General features: G+C 46.7%; 1 protein-coding gene across 1 annotated transcript; it reads right to left on the bottom strand.

Moving 5' to 3' along the window:
* Nucleotides 1–406: 406 nt before the first annotated feature.
* LOC144739907 (methylglutaconyl-CoA hydratase, mitochondrial-like) lies at nucleotides 407–23,224 on the bottom strand. The gene is made up of 10 exons (XM_078622790.1): nucleotides 22,875–23,224; nucleotides 20,518–20,585; nucleotides 19,102–19,189; nucleotides 15,718–15,804; nucleotides 10,183–10,275; nucleotides 9,117–9,173; nucleotides 5,880–6,067; nucleotides 3,904–3,954; nucleotides 2,935–2,982; nucleotides 407–1,847 (listed from the first exon to the last, which is right to left on the bottom strand). Exons 1-10 carry the CDS (start codon nucleotides 23,110–23,112, stop codon nucleotides 1,770–1,772), a joined length of 996 nt encoding a protein of 331 aa, XP_078478916.1. The 5' UTR covers nucleotides 23,113–23,224; the 3' UTR covers nucleotides 407–1,769.
* Between the last annotated feature and the right edge of the window lie 2,630 nt (nucleotides 23,225–25,854).

Raw genomic sequence — 25,854 nt, 5'->3', positions numbered from 1 at the left:
GGATTTGAACATGGGCCCTTCTGAGTTGAGTTCTTCTGGCAACAGCGACGCTTAAATCACACACCCAAGAGGCGGCCAGGTGGCTCAGATCCTGGTCCTGCGCTCAAATTTAGATAAATTTCATCTCCAAAACTAAATTGTTTGACTGTAATGCGACAATTGCTGTAGCAGGGAGGGTGGGAAAGTGGTGTCCGCTTTTGTGTGGACCCAGGGGTCATTCATTTGAAGGGATCTCAGAAGTAGCTCTGTGGAATCCGCTCCCGTGCACCACCATTCTCCAACACGAAGGGCCGCACTGCTCGGCGAGACCGGAATGGGTACGAGGTCTCAAGCCGTGACGGTAACTGCACAATCAGGATAAGATTGTGGAATACGAAAGTGTAAAAACAAGCACACCACAATCAACTTTTTTGAACAAAATATATTTATTTATCTCCTGATGGACATCTCTCACACCACACAAGCATTCGATTTTAGAAATGTGCTCGGAAATTGCCAGTGTATCACAGCAAACCTGACGCACGAAAATGTGGCTCTGGATTTCACGGATTCATTGAATGAAATGGGACGGTCACACAGCAGTGTCTAACACTAGAGGGCGGTCTCCATTCGTGATCACTCACAGCCACCTTGGCAGCCATGCAATGATCCATCAATTCATTCATTAACTGTTGATCCTTATCACAACGCAAGAATAAATTGTTTTAGATTCGTGAACATGTTCTTTAGACTGACGTTCAAAAACGAACCGAGTACAAACTAGACAGAACAATCGCAACAGTACGAACCAACTCAACAATGCAGAATGATAAAGACACGACGGACAATCAAGACGAGGCAGAATGGGAAAAACCAGGCAACACAGACAGTTCCGACGAGACTGAGCAAGCCCGCACAAATGATACAAGTCATTCACGAATAAATGTAATAATTTTTTCTTGAATCATATCGTGACCCAGAATTGTGGTAATTCATTGCATCACACAGAATGTGAATCGATGGTTTAGCCAAGGAGGTTGGTGTTGATGTTTCCTTAAGGCCATTATCAGTTTACTTACACTCAGATCTAGAACCTGAACCCAGGATTTAATCACTTGGGAGATAACTGTCTCTAATATGGCAGAGGTAGCCAGGTGGCTCAGAGGTCAAGGTGCTGCCACTGCAGAGATCCAGGTTTCAAATCCAGGCAGCTGCCTGTGATTAAACGGAGTTCTCACGTATAAGTGAGTTCATTTTCTCAGCCCGGTAACCAAACAACTCATGGCATTACAAGTAAAAAAAATTAAAATGATCAGTTTGACTGTCATACAACCGTTATGACTCGATGTGGGTAGGTGGAGTGTAAAAGTGCGGCGCCCTGTGGACCAGGGGTCACTTGATGGGATCTCAGAGGTAGCTCTGTAGTATCCCCTTCCGTGGGCTGTTTTCCACATTCGTATCTGTGCGAGAGATACCAATGTGAATACTGAAGTCTCACGACACCAACGGTAAAATTGTGAATAAAAGTGTCTCTACTGTGGACCCGCTAAGATACCTAGGGCTAGAAATCTGGAACTTTGATAGAGACACCTGACCGATAGCTTGACCCCACGAATCCAGGTGAACCTTGATATTAGAGACCTCGATGCAGGGCTTAAACCCAAACACCCCTCAAGAGGTTACTGGTCCCGCACCTCCGATTAGCACAGTTGGCGACGCACAGTGCAAAAGAAGTTCAACACACATAGAACATGGAACGAGCCCAGGACAGAATGCTCCGGGGGTCTCCTTTACTCGCCCTTGTATCGGGGAGGACGCTTCTCCTTGAAGGCGAGGAGACCCTCCACACGGTCCTTGGTCGGGATCACCTGCAAGCCACCGCACAGACACGCGTCATATCACTACAAAAACAAAAAATCCCCCGTCTTAATTTTGGAGCTTTCGTGACTGCAGGAATTAGTCTTTGGTTCTTTCGGTAAAGTCACGTATAAGGATAAAATAATAAATTAAATAATAGCATACTACGACGTTTCGATTGCAACACAAGCAATCATCATCATCAGGTATAAAAGAAATAGCAACAAACATCTAACCAGAAAACTATAGACAGACATATAAGCAGACAGATATCACAAAGATACACAGAGAGAGAACACGTATCGGCACAAAGAGAGAGATCGTCTCTGTGACGAGGCCTCTCTATATTTAAGGCGAGGCCTCTCTATATTGTGCCGATACGTGTTCTCTCTCTGTGTATCTTTGTGATATCTGTCTGCTTATATGTCTGTCTATAGATTTCTGGTTAGATTTTTGTTGCTATTTCTTTTATACCTGATGATGATTGCTTGTGTTGCAATCGAAACGTCGTAGTATGCAATTATTTAATTTATTATTTTATCTTTATACGTGACTTTACCCCGTATCGGCTTAACAGACAGTTGGTGCAAGTGGTGACAGTGAGCACCACCTCTCAAGGCCAGCACGGCATATGAGGGGGTGGGTGGCCAGCACCACACCGCACCAGGTACTCATTTGAGGCTGAATCGACCTAGGACGGGTTCAGATAATAGTCACTGGTGTCGGCCCTCAGCGGGAATCGAACTTCGGTCGTCCGGTTCGTAGCTCAGCGTGCTAACCGCTACACTACTGCCGTCTATAAACTGTCACTACAGTTCACAGACACATGTACAAAGGCATACACATCCACACACTAACAAAGTCTCACACACCCACAAACCCATACACCTTCCATTACTACAGGCCACTTAGCTCCAGGTCCCACCCCATTCCTCAGTTCCAAACACATCTGTCACTACAGTCGACGCATCTGCAAGTCAATGCCATCACACATCATTCCATCTCTCCTCGACCCAGAACGACGCTCCCCGTTATCCCTGGTACCCAGGGAGTTTGTTCACCCAGTCACCCTGACACGGCCAGTGTGAACCGTCTCACCTGCGCGTAGCACGCCTGCTCAAACGCCATGCCCGTGGCCAGGTCCACCTGTGGAAACAGCCACGGGAAGATCCATTAAAGTGAAAGCCCCCCCCCCGCCCGTTCTGCCCATATCACAAGGCTGCGGCCAAACGGAACGGGACTCGCAAACAGAATGTCTTGAGGTCAAATCGTTCCTCCCTAGGGTCCATAAATTCAGTATCATTTTATGGGATGTCAACTGTGGTTGTCCGATTGAGAAACTGTTCCCCATGTCATAGGATGGTGAAATTTACATCGGGAAATGGGTTGTTGTTATTTGTTTTATGAACATTTTGTGTAGCGGTTGCTCAAGGCTAGAGACAGAATGGCGAACGACAAGAGAGCACAGGTAAAAGACAATGCAAATTAAATTGCATTACCCAGCAAAGCCTCCCCGAGTCTCATGGCTCTTTTTGAAGAGGGTCCTGCCAGGTTTTTCGTAGTAGGAGGGGAGGCAGGGGGCGTCGGGGGGGGGGCATGAATGTCATACAGATTCCAATTGAGTAATGCGTGCTTTTTTTTGTTACTTGGCAAATTTTGACCACGAAGCCTGTCACACAATAGCCTACGCTCCTATGAATGACGTCGAAACAACACCTCACACGTGAAGCAGCAAAGGGGCAGCACAAGTGCGATAGAACAACGATGGTGCACGCGAGACATTGCAGACGAAGGCAGGCAGGACAAATGACACGGTACAAAGGGAAACAGGCAACAGACGTGGCAGCACAAATTAAACATTCCAGACTGAGCGCATCCAGACAGAAGAACAATGAGACAGTACATATGACACGACAGAATCCTTGAATTGGGACAATGTATAGCATTTTTAGGGGGAGGGGGGCAGGGGTGGTGAGTCATACAAGCCCGGGGTTTGTGTGTGAACCACGTGTGTGCGATTGTAATCGTGTCCTCGGGGCCCTGACAGTGCATGGTCAAGAGTCTCACCTCAGCACCGCGATCGATGGCCATCTTAGCCATGCGGAGAGCAACAGGGGCCTAGGAGGGAAAAAAGACATACGCACACACACACGTGGGCATGTATATACACACACGTGGGCATGTATATACACACACGTGGGCATGCATATACTCGAACGTGTAAGCATGCTCATACACACACATGGTTTGGCAGTAAGAGTCAACATTACGCAAACGAGAAAGCTTTCCCGGAGAATCGCACAGACGATTGGTGCAATCAATCAATCAAACTTTAATATAGCGCCCTTCAAAAAAAACCTCATCAAATCGTCACTGAGCTCTTGACATGTATACATAACTTGTTACCTGCTGGAATTAACATATTGCTCCAGGTACTCATTTTTGGCTGAGTAATTGCAGGGGAGGCTCAGGAACTGGCTGAAATGTTCGCCGCTGTTACCGGTCATAAGTGGATATCAAACTCAGGTCGCTGGGTTCTTGGCACAGCACGGCACATTAATTACTCCGCTACCACTCCCCACACATACATACATACACGTACATACATGCAAACGCGCGAATATAAATCTATCCCTGTTGATCCAGCCGAACGAGAAGCTGCTTGGCCATGCGGTGGGGCTGGGCATCAGGGCAATGTGACCCAGCCAACGCAATATTGCCTGCCGGAACAGTAAACAGATGGCACTCTACCCCGGCCTCTGGGCATGTGTTGTTGTTACATCATCGGAGAACCTCACATAATCCAACCTGGTTAAACCCCCCCCCCCCCCCCATCAAATGGATCGTGTGGGCAGCAAGCCTCGAGACGGATTGCACCCGGGGCAGTGTCAACGCTTCGACCAGGCACAGGGGTGGTTCTGTCATGCCGCGCGTGCGAGTCACGGTGACCTCTACCGCTCGGCGTCTGCTGATTGAGAGTTTAGTGGAGCCTTCAGTGGGACCCCCAGTGGGAGGCTTTGCAACAGTCCCTGTGTGGAAGGCAGCCTGGCGGAGCCTAGCGTCTCGGTCAGACAGGGTTTAGAGGCAGATTTGCGATCGCTTTGTCAATCCGCTGCGGGACGAAGGCCTGTCCACGTTGTGCCGGTCACGGGGGTGTTGCTCGACCGTTCTTTACCACGGCTGGTCGGCGGCGGTTGGTGAAGCAAAAGCGGCCTACAGGACTGGATTAGGTATTAGCTTTGGCCAGGAATGGGAACGCAGGTCACCGGGTTCGTAGCGCAGTGTGCCAACCACTGCATGGTTATTATATTAATCACCTAAAGACAGAGCGGGTTACTGAATAGCGAGTCTGAATCGCGAGAATTCGTGAAATCTTAGAGGAGCTGTGATTGGTTTCTTGTTCAATTTGTATAGAATAATATTTCACAGCCCCTTGCCAATCCACTGGCGGATGAAGGCCTTCCCAAGCGGTGTCAGTTGCGAGCATTCTTCGACCATACTTCACCACGCTCAGAAGTTTACAATGGCTGCGCATCTCTCTCTCTCTCAGGAGGTTCACAATGGCCGTACTTGCTCTGTGTTCCTACATTGAAAACTCTTTTCTTAAGAACTGCTTTTTGCGTTTAATATTGTTGTCTTTTCCCCGCACCTCTGATTAGCACGGTTGACTACGTTAAGGTGCAAAAGAAGGTCAACAATCATCCCTCTTGAAAAGTTCACAATGGCCCTGGGGGGTGTGCTTGCAGTTAGCATGCTGCGCTACAAACCTGGCAACACGAGTTCGATTCCCGCTCATGGCCAACACCAGTGACGATTATCTAAAACGGTCCTGGGCCTCCCCTAGGTCGACTCAGCCTCAAATGAGTACCTGGTATGTAAGCATCGCACCAGGTACGTCGCACCAGGTGTGGCGATGGCCACCCACCCCCTCGTCTGCCATTGGGGCTCGTTAACAGCACTTGCCCCAACAGTCTGTTAAGGCTATACAGGGGATTTTTGTCTTTTTCGTCTCTCTCACAGGAGGCGTCACGACGAGTCGTCACCTGCGTGCGGATCTCGCGGGCGAGCTCTAGGGCGGAGAGGAAGGCGGCGTCCCCCAGTTGGTTCTGAGCGACGTCTCGCGACACGAGACCCAGCGCCGCCGCCTGGGCCCCGTCCAGCACGCGGGCCGAGAAGATGAGCTCCTTCGCCACGGAGGGTCCCACGAGGCGGGGGAGACGCTGGGTCCCACCTACACGGGGGACGCACGGGGCACAGCTCTTGAGCACGGGGGGTGCGCGGGACACGGCGGGAACACGGGCACAATGGGCGACCGGGACACGAAGACACGCGGACGCAGAGACCCGGGGACATCGGCACACGGAGGGCCTGACACTTGCTGGCGCAATAACGCCGTGGTCTGTGATGTCCCTTGGAGGTGAAGTGGGTGGATCGTGCAGGCTTCTTCCAAACCCACGTGGCTGCACGGCAATCAGGAGGTGGCAGGACAGCAAGTGGTTTAACGAACTCGTTCGTGCGGAGCTTTCAGTGTCGTTAGTTCGTACGCACGGGAGATTTTGCCTGTTGACCTCTTGACCTTGATGTCACACATTTATTTTACAAATACAACAATTACCCACCCACAATGAATCTCAAGTCGCTTTTCAGGGGGGTCCTTGATAGAGCTGTTTGTCCAATTATTATAGTTGTAGTGTGGGGGAAAACCCGCACCGATGAGGGCATGACACCCAGGTTGTCCACAAAGACAAAGATGGGCTAATAAAACCCCCCCGCTGCACTGCCACGTCCTGGCTCTCTCACACTCAACTCAGCGGATTTTCGCAAAGCTGCAGGGTACACCGACCCGAACCCTCCACAATTGTCGGAGGACAGGCATTGCGCCACCAGTGTACGTGCAAGTACTTTATATTCAACACACACACGACATACGTGTAAGTATAATTAGCAAACACTGGGTCCGTTACAATTCTCCCCTCCAGTGATTTGATGAACCATCACGATTTGGGGTCAGAATTCAATTCAGATTCCATTATTTTTTCTCGTTAAAAAAAATAATCTAAATCGTATTTTGTGTAATTGATTCTGTCTTGTTTGTACAATTTCACGTGGATTCCGTCAGTCTAAATGTAAAATTTGTAATAGCAATTTACAGCCTTCATCAATCCACTGCTGGATGAAGATCTCCCCACACCATGGTAATCGTGTCGGTTGTTTAACGACACGTGCCCAGACTGATTCTAGATTTGAAGCTTTCGTGACTGCAAGGATTCATATTCTTAGGTTTTTTCGGTAAAGTCACGTAGGTAAAAAAACATTAAAATTAATAAAAGTAAAATAAAATAAAAATCACGACGTTTCGGAGGCAACACAAGCTTCCGTCTTCAGGTGGAACCGTCACAGCCACGACAGCTGTATCAAGTAAATGAGGTGTGTTGCCTCCGAAACGTCGTGATTTTTATTTTATTTAACTTTTATTAATTTTAATGTTTTTTTATCTACGTGAATTTGCCCACACTGGTCAGTGTGAGTAAGTGAAGGGGTTAGGGTGGGCACTCGTTCAGACACTACTCTCCACTGATAGCCATGACTGGGAATCCAACTCTGGTTACTCGATTCACAGCGCAGCGCGCTAACCGTTGTGCCACTGCTCCATCCCAAAATTATACATATTTTTTACAATTAGTGAATGATCAATTCAAATATGCATAATTATATGCCCGTGCCATGAGCATAATATTTAAATTAATAGATGAATTAACCAATTGTTACAGCACCTAATGTGCATGGTAGATGTATACCTGACCGTACGCATCCATTATCCTCTCTCCACTCTCTTCTTTCCATCTCTCTCACGACCTCCCACTGCTCTCTCCCATTTTGCTGCCCCCCCCCCTCCCTTCTCTACCCGACATTCACACATGACCTACATACGTGTACAAAGTAGGTCAATGCGCTTTTACCAACGCTTGTCTTAACTCTTGAGATCTCGTCCAAAAACTGCGAGCTCATGAATTCAAACCCTGGGTCAGAATGTTCTCCCCGAGGTGGGGGGGGGGGGCAGCAAGGACTGGAGGGGCGGGGGAGTTCACAATGGCTGTGGCAAAAACTATGATCTGGCACCATTGAGATTCTGGGTTCAAGCGCTGGGTCTGGGTCTCTCCCTCACTCTCTTTGGGATCGTAATGGCCTGACAGATACTGAGACAACGCTTGTGAAATGTGGGGTTGAGCCCTGGCTCTGGGTCTCTGTCTCTGTGGGCTCATAATGGTCATTTTGCAGATTGCTGAAACATTACTGTCGAGAAACCGGGTTCAAGCCAGGGGTCTGGGTTTTACTGCGTGATCCATAATGGATGTGACATGATGATGCGTGAGATTCTGTGTTCGAGCTCTGGGTCTGGGTCTCTCTCCATTGGTTCATAATGGCTGTTCCACAGAAGCTGTGTCATCACATACGAGGCCCTGGATTCTTTGTATGGGTGTCTCATTCATAGAAAATAATACAAAGTTGTTTAAGTTTATATTTTTGAGATGGACTGATAAGCCAATGGTTTATTTGAGATTTTTTTTGTACAGGAACCTGGGATGTGCTGCATGCAGACCACTTTAGACACGCAAATCGTCTTTTATTATATCTCTACAAGCTCAAAATGGCAATGCCAACGACGACTTGATGTCGAAGCCATGTAAACATGGTAAAAAAAAAGCCCGGTATTGTATAAAAAAATAAACTGTGCAATAAATTCTAGATTTGAAGCTTTCGTGACTGCAAGGATTACTCTTAGTTTTTTCGGTAAAGTCACGTAGGTAAAAAAAGAAAAAAGAAAAATCACGACGTTTCGGAGGCAACACAAGTCTCCGTCATCAAGTGGGACCGTCACAGCCAGATTTGCTGTATCAAGTGAGGCAGGGATTCCAAGATGCAAGTTCTTAAATAAAAGTTAAGGGGGAGGAGGGGGGGGAGCTTATCAGAATGTGGTAGCCAATGAATGGAACGTATTGGGAGGGGGGGGGGCTAAAAGAGAGCACGAGGTGTACGTGGACATGTTTGTGCACAAGCACCTGTTGGTGCACATGATAGAAGAGAACTGTGCAATAAATGTTAATACATTCAAGGAAATAAAATATTGTGAATCTTTAGAAGCGTATTTTAGTAACTCTGTGGGTAACACCTATTGTGTGACCATGTGCTTGTAGGACACCAGAAGATGGAGGCCAACTGAGAGGGGAGGACGCGTGTGAAGGGAGTGGTGGTGCTGCTGTGACGGGTTCTGGGCTCACCAGCTCCGGGAATGATGCCCAGCTTGGTTTCAACAAGGCCCATCTTGGCTGTAGAGGCTGCGGGAAGAGTTAACGCACGGACGCTGTATTCAGTCGGGACGCCGCGACGGGGAAACACTAATCCAATGTATTGTATGATATGAGATGCGCGACAATCATATTGTTCCTGTTGCAAAATGTCAGCATATTGTGATAACCAATGGTATTTAAAAATATATATGGTAATTTCAAATAAAATTGCTATTACCAAGTTAATTAGTGCTTTAAAAACCATTTTCCAGAGTAATGGACAATTTTGTGATTATATAAACATTCTCGTTTTAATAGTTTGCTTATTTAATTAGTATTTGTTATTGTGTAGCTGGCAGCGTGTGTGTATTATGAACATTATAGATTTTAACGATGCAATGATTACAAGACTTATGGTCGGATTACGTTGAGTGAACTGCGGTTTAACTTTTAAGTTCAAGTTCATTTTATATCATGGGACCTCCTTTGCCAGTACCAAAATATGAGAATATGTTTTCCCCTTTTTTCTGGCAACAAAACAGCTGTGTTAAGATGTTAAAACACCAAACTGAAACCTCTTACAAGGAATCATGTCTGCATTAACCACAATACTTGTGGTCAGAATGCACACAAAAAACACTCTGATAATATATGCATTGTCCTTGAAACTGATCGGTCCACACCAGAGACAGCTTTCTTTTGAGCCTAGTCCCAAACGGTGTTATACCAGAGGATGTCAATAAGTTCATTTTATTTAACCATGTGAGAACTTATTTGGAAGAGTAAACTGGATCATCAAACTGACAAAAGTAAAAGAAATAAAAACTGTATGACACAAAATATGAATTTCCTAACCACTGCACTAGCGACCATACAACAAAGACCACCCGTACACACACACATATGCATACGCATGTACACGCACACGCATGTACACGCATGTACACGCACACGCATGTACACACACGTACACACACACGCATGTACACGCACACGCATGTACACGCACACGCATGTACACGCACACGCATGTACACGCACACGCATGTACACATACCTGCTACACGGATGTCACAGGCGAGGGCCATTTCAAGGCCGCCGCCCAGAGCTGCCCCGTCCAAGGCAGCAATGGTGGGGACCGGCAGGTTTCCTGAGGTCACGGGGTCAGTGGGTCAGCAGTCAGGTCATGAGGTCAGATTACGACACACATGGAGCATGCATGAGCAGGTGGGAGCCCACTGGCCTGTTTGCAAGGGAAACCTGGGTTGAAACACTGAGTGAAAAGTACAATTACAATCCCTGACTTCGGAGTGAGGGGAGTAATTGCATTAGCCAAAGTGTGACTTGGATGAGATTACTTTGGGAAGGAGCTATGCTACGTGATGGCCATCAGAAAGCGGTGCATTCACTTTGTAGTACATCACTTCTCTGTTCCATTACATATGCTCCCCGCCTTCACCAACTCACACTGACCAACACACTTAAGTATGGTCAAATAGCCCCCGCCAAACTGCACAGCGTGGGGGAGGCCCTTTATTCAGCAGCGTAGTGACTAAAGCGCTGTAATTGTAAGGATAGCTACCACAATCCCGTATTACACTGGTCTTTTCTACGTGACATTGAGTGACTTGTGTAGGAAGTTTAATCATATAATTAATCAAGTAACCATATTATTTGAATCAGTAATCACAGTTTGATGACTTAACAAAAAACTAATTCTTACAACATTACTCCTGCCTTAGCCGGGTGCAGGGTGGCATGCGTCACTAATCCAGGACAGTAAAACCTCTCCATTTCCCCGATTTTACTTTCGTGAAATTCAGTTATTAGCGGTTTTATATTTGTATGCCAGTTCAAGCTTCGCACCTTTTTCCTTTGACTATTCGCGATTTTGCAACATCAGAATCAGGGTTTTATTCGCAATGAAAGTTCGCACAGACAAGGAATTTACTTTGGCCGGAAGGTGCATACATTCAACATATAGGAATCTTAAATCTAAAATAAGTGGTTTACAAGTCTAACTATACTAAAGGTACAAGTCTAACTAATACTAAGGAGCTAAAGTATAAATTTCGATTTAAAGCTTTCGTGACTGCAGGGATTCATCTTCTTGGTTCTTTCGGTAAAGTCACGTAGAAGGGAAGTAATAAAATAATAAAAATAAAACATAATAAAATAAAATAACATAATTCTCACGACGTTTCGGCCACAACGCGAGCAGCCGTCCTCAGGTGAAGACCAGGTCTGTCGGGGAGACAGACCTGGTCTTCCGAAAGAACCAAGAAGAGCTAAAGTATGTAAAAATTGAATAAAATACAATCTAAAATATACAATAGCTATAATATACAATATAAAATTACAAAAATGCAAATAGGGTAACATAGTGCAAATATGGCAGGGTGTCATTGTGCAGATATTGTGTTAAAGTCAGTTTGAGTGTTAAAGTCAGTTTGAGCCCCTGGCCTTGTTGAAGAGGCCAGCAGCAGATGGGAAGAAACTGTTTTTGTGGCGTAAGGTTTTGGTCCTGATGGACCGCAGCCTTCTGCCGGAGGGGAGTAGCTGGAACAGAGAGTGTCCAGGGTGGGAGGAGTCGGCCACAATCTTCCTCGCTCGCCTCAGGGTCCTCGAGGTGTACAGGTCCTCGAGGGTAGGCAGATTGCAGCCAATCACCTTCTCAGCAGTGCAGATGATACGCTGCAGTCTGCTCTTGTCCTTGGCAGTGGTAGCAGCGTACCAGATGGTGATGGAGGTGAGGATGGACTCAATGATGGTTGTGTAGAAGTGCACCATCATTGTCTTTGGCAGGTCGAATTTCTTCAGCTGCCATAAGAGGTTCATCCTCTGTTGTGCTCTCTTTATGAGGGAGCTGATGTTCAGTTCCCACTTTAGGTCCTGAGAGAGGATAGTGCCCAGGAAGCGGAAGGACTCCACAGTGTTGACTGGGGAGTCGTACAGGGTGATGGGGGTGAGTGGGGCTGTATTCTTCCTGAAGTCCACAACTATCTCCACTGTCTTAAGAGCATCAAGCTCTAAGTTGTTCTGGCTACACCAGGTCACCAGGTTGTCAGCTTCCCACCTATAGTCAGACTCATCCCCACCAGAGATGAGCCCAATGATGGTGGTGTCATCCGCAAATTTCAAGAGTTTGACGGAGGGATGACTGGAGGTGCAGCTGTTGGTGTACAGGGAGAAGAGCAGAGGGGAAAGGACGCAGCCCTGAGGAGATCCGATGCTGATGGACCGGGAGTCAGAGACTTGTGTTCCCAGCCTAACGCACTGCTTCCTATCAGACAGAAAGTCTGTGATCCACCTGCTGGTGGAGTTGGGCACGTTCAGCTGGGAGAGCTGGTCCTGAAGCAGGGCAGGGATGATGGTGTTGAAAGCCGAGCTGAAGCCCACAGACAGGATCCTGGCGTAGGTTGCTGTGGAGTCCAGGTGCTGTAGGGTCAAGTGGAGGGCCATGTTAACTGTGTCGTCCACAGACCTGTTGGCTCTGTAGGCAAACTGCAGGGGGTCCAGGAGAGGGTCTGTGATAGCTTTGAGATGTGCCAGCACCAGGCGCTCAAAAGACTTCATTACCACAGAGGTTAGGGCGACGGGTCTGTAATCATTAAGTCCTGTTGGCCTTGGCTTTTTGGGCACAGGGATGATGGTGGAGGACTTGAGACAGGCTGGTACATGGCGTGTCTCCAGTGAGGTGTTGAAGATGTTGGTGAACACCGGAGACAGCTGGTCAGCGCAGTGCTTGAGGGTCGCTGGAGAGACAGAGTCTGGCCCAGCTGCTTTGCGGGGGTCCTGCCTCTTGAAAAATATGTTAACCTCTCCCTCCTGAATTGAGAGAGTCATCTCTGTAGTGGGGGGGAGGGGGGAGGCCTCTTGGGTGGGAAGGGGTAGTTCAGGACAGTCCAATTGTCTTTAAAATCTGCAGTAGAACTCGTTCAGGTCGTTGGCCAGGCAGGAGTCGTTAGTGGTGTGGGGGGCTCTGGGCTTGAAGTTGGTGATCTGCCTGAGCCCTCTCCAGACAGAAGCAAAGTCGTTAGCAGAGAACTGATGTTTTAGTCTCTCTGAGTACAGTCGTTTAGCCTATCTCACCGCCTTGCTAACCTGTTCTTCGACTCTTTGAATCTGTCTCTATCCCCACTCCTAAACACTTTCTCCTTCTCCAACCTCAATCTTCTGATCTTTGCTGAAAACCAGGGCTTGTTGTTGTTGAAATTCATCTTGGTGCGTGTTGGAATACAGCAGTCCTCACAGAAGCTGATGTACGACGTCACAGCCTCTGTGAGTTCATCCAGGCTATTGGTAGCAGTCGTGAACATATCCCAGTCAGTACAGTCCAAGCACGCCCGCAGATTCTCCATAGCCTCACTGGTCCACGGTTTCGATGTCCTCACAGCAGGTTTACAGAGCTCTAGTTTCTGCCTGTATGCAGGAATCAGGTGGACCATGGCATGGTCAGAGTGACCCAGTGCTGCTCGGGGGACGGCGTGGTAGGCTCTACTGACTGTAGCGTAGCAGTGATCCAGAGTGTTCCCTTCTCTGGTAGGGCATTTAATGAATTGTTTGTATTTGGGGAGTTCGTGGCTGAGATTACCTTTGTTAAAATCGCCAGTACGATAACCAGGGAATCCGGATTTTCTCGCTCCACACTCAGAATCTGGTCGGCGAGCATTCGTTTGGCCTCTTTAACCTGAGGACCCGGCGGCAAATAAACTCCGACCAAAATGAGCGACGCGAACTCGCGAGGCGAGTGAAAAGGTTTACAGTTGATAAAAAATGATTCCAGGTCCGGAAAACAATGTTGCAGAATCACTGTTACATCTACACACCAGCCACTGTTAGTGTAAAAACAAACACCACCGCCCCTCGTCTTGCCGGACAGTGCTATGTCCCGATCCAATCTTACGAGTTGGAAGCCTGCCAGTTGTAGTGCAGTATCCGGGATCAGATCACACGGCCATGTCTCCGTGAAGCACAAAACAGAAGATGAAAAAAAGTCTCTGTTTTTCACCATCAGTAGCTGAAGTTCGTCCATTTTGTTGCACAGTGAACATACGTTGGAGAGGAAAAAGCTCGGAAGCGCTGTTCGGATCCCACGCCTGCGTAGCCGCACTAGAGCCCCCGCCCGTTCACCCCTTCGGCGGCGTTTCCCTGCTTGAGCAAAGCCGAGCGCGGCTTTGACTAGAACGCCCACTAATTCTGCCGCTGAAAGCAAAAGTGTTTCCCTAATGTTTAAAAGTTCATCTCTTGTTAGAGAACTCCGAAAAACTTGGCAGAACACTGAATTAACAGACAGAACAAGACAAAACAGGGTGCACCAACCGGCCGAGGCTGCCATCATCGGCACCATGGCATCATGGGGGAGGCGAGCTGTACTTGCGCAGTAGAGTAGCATTGTCTTTTTATTTCATTTCCACCATGGGGGTCTAAGCGTCGAGTGAGTGGAGGAAGTGTGAGCGAGAGTAAAAAGTAGAAAGAAGTTATGAGTTTAGCTCCAAAAAGGTGAAGTGTTGGGTTGATGTGCTCATTGTGATAGTGCATCTGCTGACCGCCATTATCATCACACCCCCATCATCGTCAACCAAATTGACAGTGCAATCTACTGATATTTTCTTTTCTTTCTTCTATTTCTTTGGATATTTTTGTTATTATCTATTTGTATTTTTATACAAGTGAATTAAGAATATGGATGCTAATTATGTATAGTGTACTGTTTTTGTTTTGCTGCCTTGCCCAATATTTTATTTGGTGTTGAATAATCTGCAGGAATTGATGTCCTTATGCAATTTGTCCTCAAATACTTTATTTTTTTTAGTGACTTGCTTAACTTTCCTATACTTTGCACTCCTGTTGTTCTATTGTTTGTTGTCGGAAATTTCTGACCCACACCGACTGAACATCTGTGAAAAAAAGCTTCATAGCTCATCGGATTCTTGCAGTCTAAATAAAGATTTTGATTCTGATTAATGTTATGTAACATTTTCATTTTCTCCAGTTTGTTCAGTCAGACACGGGATACCTAACCCCCCATTTCCGATATGAACATAGGTACCTACATTCACGAATTCTAATTTCGCCGCAAATTTTCAAGAACCAAACCCTTGCAGATGTCAAGGCTTGACCGTACAGTGAAGAAGAGGATTGGTGGTTCACACAAAATTCCTGAAACTCACTCCCTACCAGGATATAAGCAGTACAGAAAGTGGATTAATGCCCATATGTATTCCATCTGTACTGACATTGTCACCCCTCAATCGTGTGGGTTTTCTGCTGGTACTACATGTATAAACACTCCTTAATGGGGTTGAGCAATAATCCAAATATAGGATCACAGAGCTTGGGCAATTGTTAGCACTGGTTCTGGCTGCCGTCCCACTTGTCTGTGGATTCCCACGGCTCTTTTAATAATTCTCTCTCTCTGTGGAGAGTGAACGAATACTGCGCACACATTACAAATTCTACGTTATGATTATTATCCAGTAGCGTTGGTTTAGGAGGCCACGCTCTATTGCCGACTCAGAGTCCCGGTCTCCTGGAGTGTCACAGTCAGAGCTCCCCTCAATCCGCTCCCAGCCTTTGCCGACTGTCTCACCGAGGTCCACCGACAACTGTCGAAGGTCTGCCACAAAAGGACCAACTTCGTACTCGGGCATCCGTGCTCTTTCCTTGAGATCGGCCCCTGCAGGAGAATGGAACAGGTGGGGGTAAGAGGTTTGTAAAGAAGGAACACACAGCACAAATGCTCTACAGCTCTTATCTTACAGGGTCTCACACACACACACCGAGGATGCAGGTGCCCTAAGCGACACCACTGCACCGCAAGTGACGTATGTTTTTTATTTATTTATCTTTTACCCAAAATGTATTCTCATTAAGCCACTGGCATCATGTTATGAGACAAGGAGTCCATTTGGGTCTGTTGCAAAGCAGAACAACCATTCGTTGTCTCAGAACGCCTTCGGGTAAGTATGACAGTCAAACCAATATTTTACTTCTAGATTTGAAGCTTTCGTGACTGCAAGGAATCATATTCTTAGGTTTTTTCTGTAAAGTCACGTAGGTAAAACATCAAAATTAATGAAAATAAAATAAAACAAAAAATCACGACGTTTCGGAGGCAACACAAGTCTCCGTCATCAGGTGGGACCGTCACAGCCGAATTAGCTGCATCAAGTGAGGCAATGATTCAAGATGTAATCCCTTATAAGCAAGTTGAAGGGGGGAGGAGAGGGGGGGGGAGCTCATCAGAATGTTAGTACAACTCATCGGGAGGGGGAGGGGGGGGGGCGGGGCCAAAAAAATTGAACGACGGCTTGGACGCGGTTGCTGCTGCACACGCCAACACAATGGACAGAGAGGGGGAGGGGAGGTCTGATACACATGATAGACAAAAGAACGAAAATGCCCATGTTTATACCAATGCTGGCTGAACAATGAAGAGGGTACTGTTAAAAAAACAACTGGGGATGTTAACACTCAGTAAAGTAAAGTAAAATAGTGCCTGTCAGATAAGATGGTCCAAAAAAGTGTAATTAAGTCTTTTTTGAGTGGTTGATAACATCTTTCCAATGATTACTAAGTTTGTACCCATCATCACGGTTGAAATTATGTCTGTGTTTGTATATTTGTATGACAGCTTTGATATAGTATCTTTGTTTACCAAAGTCCCAGTACCGGACACCCTAACAATAATTGAGGACTTAGTCCAACATGGATTGAATTCTGATGCACCTGCGCTGGTTAGGCATTGCCTCACCAACACCTATTTTACCTGGAATGGCACCTTCTACAAACAGAATGAGGGTACCCCTATGGGCTCCCCTTTGTCACCAGTTATAGCCAACATGTTCATGGAAAAGTTTGAATCAAACGCCATCCAGACATCCACCCTGCGTCCTTCCCTGTGGAAGAGGTATGTGGATGACACTTTCGTCATCTGGCCACATGGCCTCCCAGCATTGAACCACTTCTTGGACCACATCAATTCTAGACACCCATCCATCAGATTCACCATGGAAGTGGAGAAAGACGGCAAACTACCATTCTTGGATATTTTGTTTGAGAGGAGGCCTGACGGATCCTTGGGACATTCTGTCTACAGGAAAGCCACCCACACAGATTCCTACTTGAAACCGGATTCCCACCACCACCCATCTCAAAAGAATTCTCTCATCAAAACGCTATACTACAGAGCCCATGGCATTTCTGACAAACACCACCTGACCGGTGAATTAAGACATGTACATCGGGCCCTCAGGATGAACGGATACTCTGACCGTACTATCCGCCAAGCTGTCTCTCCCACCACACATAAACAGCCACATGAAACTCCGACCAAAACCATCACGTTACCATACATAGCAGGCGTGACCAAAGAGATCTCCAAAATTCTAAACAAACATAAGATCCAAGTCCGATTCAGTACAGTGCATAAAATCCGTGATCTGATTCCATCTGTGAAGGATGTCGTTCCTGACTTACAGTATCCTGGAGTCTACAAATTGAGTTGCATTTGTGGTGATTGCTACATTGGAGAAACGAAACGTCATGTTTCTGATCGTGTCCGCGAGCACAAGTCAGATCTGAAACACGGCAGAACTGATTCTTCTGCCGTGGCCGATCATTGCTACAACTCGGTGGGCTCTCATGAAATTGTCTTTTCCGAGACCAAGGTTCTCTGCAAACCTCCCGGCTACCATCAAATGTTTGTACACGAAGCCATACAAATATACAAACACAGACATAATTTCAACCGTGATGATGGGTACAAACTTAGTAATCATTGGAAAGATGTTATCAACCACGCAAAAAAGACTTAATTACACTTTTTTGGACCATCTTATCTGACAGGCACTATTTTACTTTACTTTACCGAGTGTTAACATCCCCAGTTGTTTTTTTAACAGTACCCTCTTCATTGTTCAGCCAGCATTGGTATAAACATGGGCATTTTCGTTCTTTTGTCTATCATGTGTATCAGACCTCCCCTCCCCCTCTCTGTCCATTGTGTTGGCGTGTGCAGCAGCAACCGCGTCCAAGCCGTCGTTCAATTTTTTTGGCCCCGCCCCCCCCCGATGAGTTGTACTAACATTCTGATGAGCTCCCCCCCTCTCCTCCCCCCTTCAACTTGCTTATAAGGGATTACATCTTGAATCATTGCCTCACTTGATGCAGCTAATTCGGCTGTGACGGTCCCACCTGATGACGGAGACTTGTGGTGCCTCCGAAACGTCGTGATTTTTTGTTTTATTTTATTTTATTTTCATTAATTTTTATGTTTTACCTACGTGACTTTACCAATATTTTACGTTCTCACGGCTGGAACATGGCCAAATTAACTGCACAGCCAAATTGAACGCGATGCTTTTTGCGTGCAGTCGTTAGTGACCAGGCTGCGAGCATCAACTCGCGACACGGGGGGGGGGGGGGGGACGTAGTTTAATCACAGGCAGCTGCTGGGATTCAAAACCAGACTCTACGCGGTGCCAGCTTGAAGTCCTGACCTCTAAGCCACCTGCCCAGCTCTGGCTGCCGTGTGTTTCCATACAGTGTCACTGCACAGACCACCACAGCACCATGGCGCCACCACTGTGCCATGACAGCGGTTATTAGATCTACGTAACTTGGAAGATAAAGGACAAAATATTAAGTTGTGGTAAGAGAGACCCTGCACGGATGCATTTGAAATAGCGGAGGCACAATATGAAGCTGTGACAGCATTGACCTTGGAAGGATTGTTCCAGCAGCGAATGGTTATGGACTAAAAATCGAATTAGTGTGAGGATCAGAATTAGTGTTGGGGTCAAAATTCATATTCGTGTTCGAATCATTGTGAGGGCTAGTATTAGTGTTATGGCTGGTATCAGTGCTAGTGTTGGACTTCGGTGTTGAGTGTTATATTTCGTGCTCGTGTTCATGTTAGGGTTAGGGCCAGTGTGAGTGTAAGCATCAGGGCTAAGTAAGGTGTTCATTTCACCTGCACAGAAAATTCCCGGCACCTCGCTCCTCAAAATGACAACTCTCACAGTGCGGTTCCATCTCACAGCCACCATCACCTCCTTAAACTGACGCATTAACAACATCGTGAGAAACATCACCACCAACACCATCATCATCATCGCAAAAAACGAGTGAACCCGTTAAACGCACCAAATTCAATCTCTGATCGACCCAGTACCTAAGACCTACTCTTAACATCTCATCTCACTCCATGCGCAATTGCCATTCCTGCTCCAGTTGCTACTCTAATCACTGTCTAGTCAATACGAGGTTATTTTCATTCGTACAGCGTCCATATCTCAAGACGCTGTACAGAAACAATGGGCATATTTATTGAATAGAGATCGTCAGTCGAAGGCCAAGAATAAAGGGAGATCTTCTTGACCCTGGACCTCCCACTGAGCAAAGGTTGCTTAGGCAGTAGAGCACAGTGGGAGTCAACCCTGAATTGTGAGACCTGCCATTGGGACCGATAAACAACCCACCTGGCCGGGTCTTACGAAGACAGTGATTTGGATGGCTCACATCATTTCTATTCTTGCTTCCCCTGGCGCACTGCCAGTGTATTTTGCAACAAACGACCGCCAAATTTGCTTCAGCTGTCACTGACGACATTCAAGTGGCCATGACAGTCTCTGTCTTTAACTTACGCACATTTAATTAACTCAACTTTTCCACCACCATGATTTAACCTCGGCCGCCTCGAGGCCACGCTTTTTTTTAACGTGAGCTTATAAAAAAAGAACATGTCGTTGTTCATACTTCTCATCTCATATCGACTACAAGGCTGCAATGAACAAATGTAAACATGCCATCATGCAAGGATCAACTTGACTCCGTCAACCACAATTTTGTGAAAATGTAATTAAGTTGGTCAGCTCTTGCCCTTTCTGATCCTATGCCAAAACGGTTTACAACCACTCTTGCAAGAGATCACTTCCACAAATGAATGACGAATTGTTTATTCGAATGCATTTTCCATCCATCATCATCATCAGTGGCAGCAGTAGTAACATCACCATCATGAAAAAAGTAATGATATAAAGAAAATGACCAAACACCAGACAATGAAGGATTATTTTGAACAAGAGTCTTGCAACTTGTTGATGCTTTTAAAAATATATATTTACCATTTTAAAACGATTAACACTATTAGCAGCAGCAACTATGATCAATGGCACGTTACGTACACACGTGTTGTGTACGTGTTGCGTGCATTGTTTTGCACAGTCAACACACTTGGTGTGTATGTGTTGTTGTGCATTGTTATGCTGTATGTGTTATATATGTGATGTGGCATGTGCTGTGCGTGCTATACGTGTGCTGTGCATGCATTATCTATTGTTCACTTGTTCTGAAGGTCCGATTGTACATTGTACATTGTACGACTTACGGCCTTCACCAGGATTTTGCCGAGCGCATTTCTTGCTTCTGGACGATTTAAACCCACGACGACGATTCCTAAAAACACCACAAACACCATCACCACAATCACCATCACCACACACACCATTACCCCACACAGCATCACCACGATAACCAGCACCACACACACCATCACCACGATAACCATCACCACAATCACCGTCACCACACACACCATCACCACTAACACCATCATCACACACACCATCACCACAAGCACCGTCACCACACACACCATCACCACACAATCAGCATTACCCCACACAGCATCACCACAATATCCATCACCACAATCACCGTCACCACAAACAGCATCACCACACACACCATCACCACGATAACCATCACCACAATCACCATTACCCCACACAGCATCACCACGATAACCATCACCACAATCACCATTACCCCACACACCATCACCACGATAACCATCACCACAATCACCGTCACCACACACACCATCATCACATACACCATCACCACAATCACCATTACCCCACACAGCATCACCACGATAACCATCACCACAATCACCGTCACCACACACACCATCACCACAATCACCATCACACACCATTGCCACACACAGCATCACCACGATAACCATCACTACAATCACCGTCACCACACACACCATCACCACAATCACCGTCACCCCACACACACCATCACCACACACAGCATCACCACAATCACCATCACATACCATTGCCACACATATCACATTTATGATGTAGGGCACACAGCTGTACAAACGGGACTCTTAATGAGACACGGCAAAACATGGGCAAACACAATCGATTCTTAAATCAAATCGTTAACATAATTTGCAACAATTATCCCTAATCGAGTCTCAGTATGGGCGTGATGATTCCGCCACGGAAAATAAGAAGCAGTTTTCATTTCAGTACTCTTCTCACAATCCTGTATTCGGAGCACTGAAAATAATCCGCCTTTTTACATAAAAAAAATGCCAAGATAATATGTATCGTGAGGTTTTTCTTTACATTCTCTAGGATTTAAATAATATTCTGCTGAAAACATTACATTAAAAGGAGCACATTTTAAAAAGTTAAAGCAATTTTAAATTAACCGTGTCAGTCTTCTGTTATTCATTAATCTCAATTCTACGACATCGCTGTTCTACACATTCTGAACTTATTCCGCGGTTAAACTCAAATGTTTGTTTGTCACACGGCAACAGCTAACAGCAGCCACTAAGGGGCCATCCATTGAGTACGTACGCATGGAGGGGGGAGGGTGGTTAACCCAAATGCGTACGCTTGCGTATGGGGGGTCTACTGACAATGTACGAACACATAGGAAAAGGGGGGGGGGTGATGCCTCGATAATAATAATGCAGCCGCGTGCGTACAGGGAGGGGGGAGAGGGTCAAGTTTTGACAGATCTTTGCGTGCCTACTAAATGGATGGCCCCTAACAGAAATATTGTTGTGGAGAGGAACCCAGCCAGCAGCCAGCCCACGTTTCCCACTACAAGACACTCGTGTTTTCTTTGCCGCGTCTTAATGAGTATGTTTTGTACGCAATGCGATAGAGGCCGGTACTTCCAACAATTGTAAATCAATCAATCGATTATTTATAATAATTAAATTAAGAATCGCAACAATCGATTCACTGGAGGTGCTGAGTCGTTAAGCCCTCACCAGTGTCGACTAGAGCGGTACCTCACAAGCGGTGTAAGCGGAGTTTTAAAAAGAGATTTGGAAGAGGTTGCTTTGATTGTTGACTCGGATAGGAGAAAATGATTTGGTTTTTTTTGCACTTATTATTAGTAAAATATGTTCCTGAATATTTTTTTCTATAATCTCATATTAAAATTGCTGTTTATTATAAGTAAAACAAATATTTGCTTAATGTATGCATTATTATTACTCCTACAGATGCCGACCTTGCAGAAATGTCGGTGGAAATTATGTTTCTGAGGTCTTTTTGTTAAAACTAGCACGAAGATTTTGATGTGACCGTCTGTCCCGCCAACCAACAACCAAAACTTTGTATGATACAGTACGGTAAAGTATAGCATATGATTACGTCTTTATTATTATTTCCGTTAACCTTCATTGTATAAATAATAGCAGTGGCGGTCACGTCCACATTCCGTGGGGGCTGTTATATTAGGAACACGTTTTGGAGGCTCGTTGGGTCGAGGGAAGCGCTGCTCGTCATTTAGAAACATTAATCCATCTCCCTCGCAACCGTCACGTAGCAACCGTTACGTAGCAACGGTTGCTAAGCAATCCGAGCTCAACCCCCCCCTTCCTCCTCCGAAACCCCCGGTTGCTATGGTGACCGCACCCACCCTCGTCGTCGCCCTCCAGGTACCGCACGGTCACCTCCTCGCGCGGGCCCGGGGAGGGGCCTCCTAGGCTCGCGGCTCCGCCGGCAACGGATCGAGGCAAGCCGGTAGAGAATCCAGCCGAGGACGGGCGTCTGCTAGGCCTCCACGGAGTCGCGCACGGAGCCGGTTTCGGGCGCGCGTCGGCCGCCAGGCGCGCGACGCGACGCGCCCGGGCGAGCAAAGCGACTCGAGAAAACATCGAAGGGAACAGAAAAAATGTGATAAAGAGACGTCCCGTCGGTGTGAGTTTGCGCCTCGCGCAACCACCGTGCCACGGCGTTTTAACGTTGAGCTAATGGGGATATCGTCCCCCCTCCTTCACCCCCCGTGCACTTTAAACCAAGAGGGGGTGGCAGTCTGGCAGAGAGAGGGAGGCTACGCCGGCTGCTGCAGCTGCTGCTGCGATTGGCCTCCTTGATGGGGGTGGCGACAGAGGACGGCGTGCGGGGGGGGGCTCCCGGACCCCCCCCCCCCCCCGGGTCCGAGTGGAGCAAAGGTCGGCGGTGGAGTCTGAGCTGAGCCGGCGAGATTCACTCACGACGAGACAAACACGAAGGTCACCACCCCCCCCACCCACCCCCCGTGTAGCCTTCACGGGATGTTGGGGCCAGTGCTGTTAGCGAGTCGCACGTGTGAAGGACTGTGGCACACGAGAGGGGGGTGGGTGGCCAGCACCACGCCCGACCGCCTTTGTTTCCCCGGTGGCGGTGATCTCACACACCGCACCAGCTACTCATTTGAGGCTGAGTCGACCTAGGGGGACCGGTGCAGATAATTGTCACTGGCGTTGGTGGCCGTAAAGGAAATCGAACTCGGGTTGCTGGGTTCGTAGCGCAGCGCGCGAACCGGTACACACAGAAGCAGCAACGACTCATTCATTGAGTGTCATTCATTTAACCGCTGGTGCCCCCGTTGAGCTGAACAAACTGGCTGTATGGAGAGTGTGAGGACGAACCTGTGAAGCGTGGACTTGTTGAATAAAGGTACCTCCTGGAAACCTTTGTCTGTGAATCGTGACACTACATTAACATGACCTCTGAATATCGATTCAGTATTCTTTATTCAACCATTCCTTGTCCATTATTACGACTACTTTCATGCAATGCTCGTTGTTTCACTGAGAATCGACCAATGTCATCCATGTAACCTTTAGTGACACATTACATGGTTCATATAAACATCGAACAATTAACGTCTGTCGAGTTGGTGTCAACATCTTCTTTGGTTAGTCAGTTTCACATCACATCAGTTTCACATCACATCAGTTTCACATCACACCTCAATGTCTCTTCCTCAACATGTCTTTAGTTCCTTTGCTATAAGTTAGTTCATTAATTATGTGTCCTTGATTTAACCAAGAATGGATCCCAAAGCTGCAGAGTTAGTCTCAAGATAATTTAGACACAAAAGTCACGCACAGCAAATTCGCAAAACAATTGCAGGTATCAATTAGATGGACACAACTGGAACACATTGCAAATTATGTATACCAAGGGGAGAGTTAATGAATGCAGATTTACTATAAAAATGATTAAATAAAGAGTCAGACAAGAGCAGGTTGGAGTGCCTTTGGAAACACTGAACTTCACACTGAAAAGCAACATCGCAATGTGTCCGAATAAGAAAGTGTTTTAATCAATGCGTATTGCTGTGACAGACGGATCACAGGACGTTCACAAAAGAGAACGGAAAGAAAAGTTCCACGCTTCAATTACAGCGAGAGAAATAAAGAAGAACCACGTGGATAAGAGAACAAATGCAAGTTTAAGACATCGTCCCGACTGTTAAGAAAAAAGCAAGTGTGCTTGGGCAGGAATGACACGTTGCTTGAGGGGACAATGGTCGGTGGTCGAAACGAACATGACGGCCAAAAGAGGAAACGCCCCCGATAGTGCACCCACCGTGTAGACGGAGCGATGCAATAAGCTCGTGTGTAGAAGCCACATGGATTTGTTGCACCAAAGACTGAGGTATATCGACTGCTTTTGGAGGCCTTGATACGTCAGTGGATAGATCATTGCTGGTGATAATGCTGAGCATAACTTAACCCAAGAGAAGAGAATTTGGGGTTGGATGGAGTGGGATGCCCAATGCCCCTTAGCTGTGTGGCCCTTGACGCCTGTGGCCTATACAGCTCGGATCTGGTTTCTCATTATCACGGAAACAATCCGCTGTGGGTCATTTCCGGACCAACTCTGGACAGCCCGTGTCCGATTTCTAATTGTCATGGAAGTGTATCGTTTCTGTACTGCCTCCTACAGATGCCGACTTGTAACCTTGCAGACTAGGAGTCTCATTTGGACAAAGTGATCTATGTGTGATCCATCAATCCCAACTCAGGAGCGCGGCCATCATAAGAGTGTTCTACAAATACTCGAGATATTTCAGTTCCACTTTTAAAGACACACACACACATCCACACTAAGACCATGGTCCTCTGCAAGTAATGCCTTATAGACTTTTGGGGAAGGTATTGTTAGCCAGCATGGTATAGAAGGGAATGGTGTGGCTAGCACACCTAGGTCAAATCAGATGAGGCTGAATTGACCGAGGAAACCCAGGAATGGATCATATACCATTTGTTATCCTGGGTTGTGAATCAAACAAATAGTGTTGGGGTGTTAGTGCAGTACCCAATTAACTCACACATGTGCATACACATACCTATGAACACAGATTCAGGTTAACGAGAAATAAGAGGGTTTATTGTCGCTGAGAATAGAAGATATGTCTAAACTTTTCAGCTGAGTCGTCTTCAGGAAATATATTTCCTTGTAATTGAGTTGCTACTCATTATTTAAGTTCACTGGAGCAGCAACTTAATATCTTACACACGCGTGCACGCATACACCCACACACATGTATACATACATTGATGCGGATGTGTGTGCCAGTCTACATTCTGTCTCCATCAGTGTTCACGTGCGATCAGGTGATTAGC

This window comes from Lampetra planeri, chromosome 3, assembly GCF_965212315.1.
Source record: "Lampetra planeri chromosome 3, kcLamPlan1.2.h2, whole genome shotgun sequence".
NCBI classification, from domain to species: Eukaryota; Metazoa; Chordata; class Hyperoartia; order Petromyzontiformes; family Petromyzontidae; genus Lampetra; species Lampetra planeri.
Note: the sequence above shows the minus strand (reverse complement) of the source record. Positions and strands in the feature narration are given on the sequence as shown.

Coding starts and splice junctions, on each gene's coding strand:
- LOC144739907 (XM_078622790.1), bottom strand. CDS start 23,112: ATGTTTTCTCGAGTCGCTTTGCTCGCCCGGGCGCGTCGCGTCGCGCGC. Junction 19,190..20,517: donor GCAAAATCCTGGTGAAGGCC/GTAAGTCGTACA, acceptor TTAATGCGTCAG/TTTAAGGAGGTGATGGTGGC. Junction 9,174..10,182: donor CTGTGACATCCGTGTAGCAG/GTATGTGTACAT, acceptor CTCTTCCCGCAG/CCTCTACAGCCAAGATGGGC.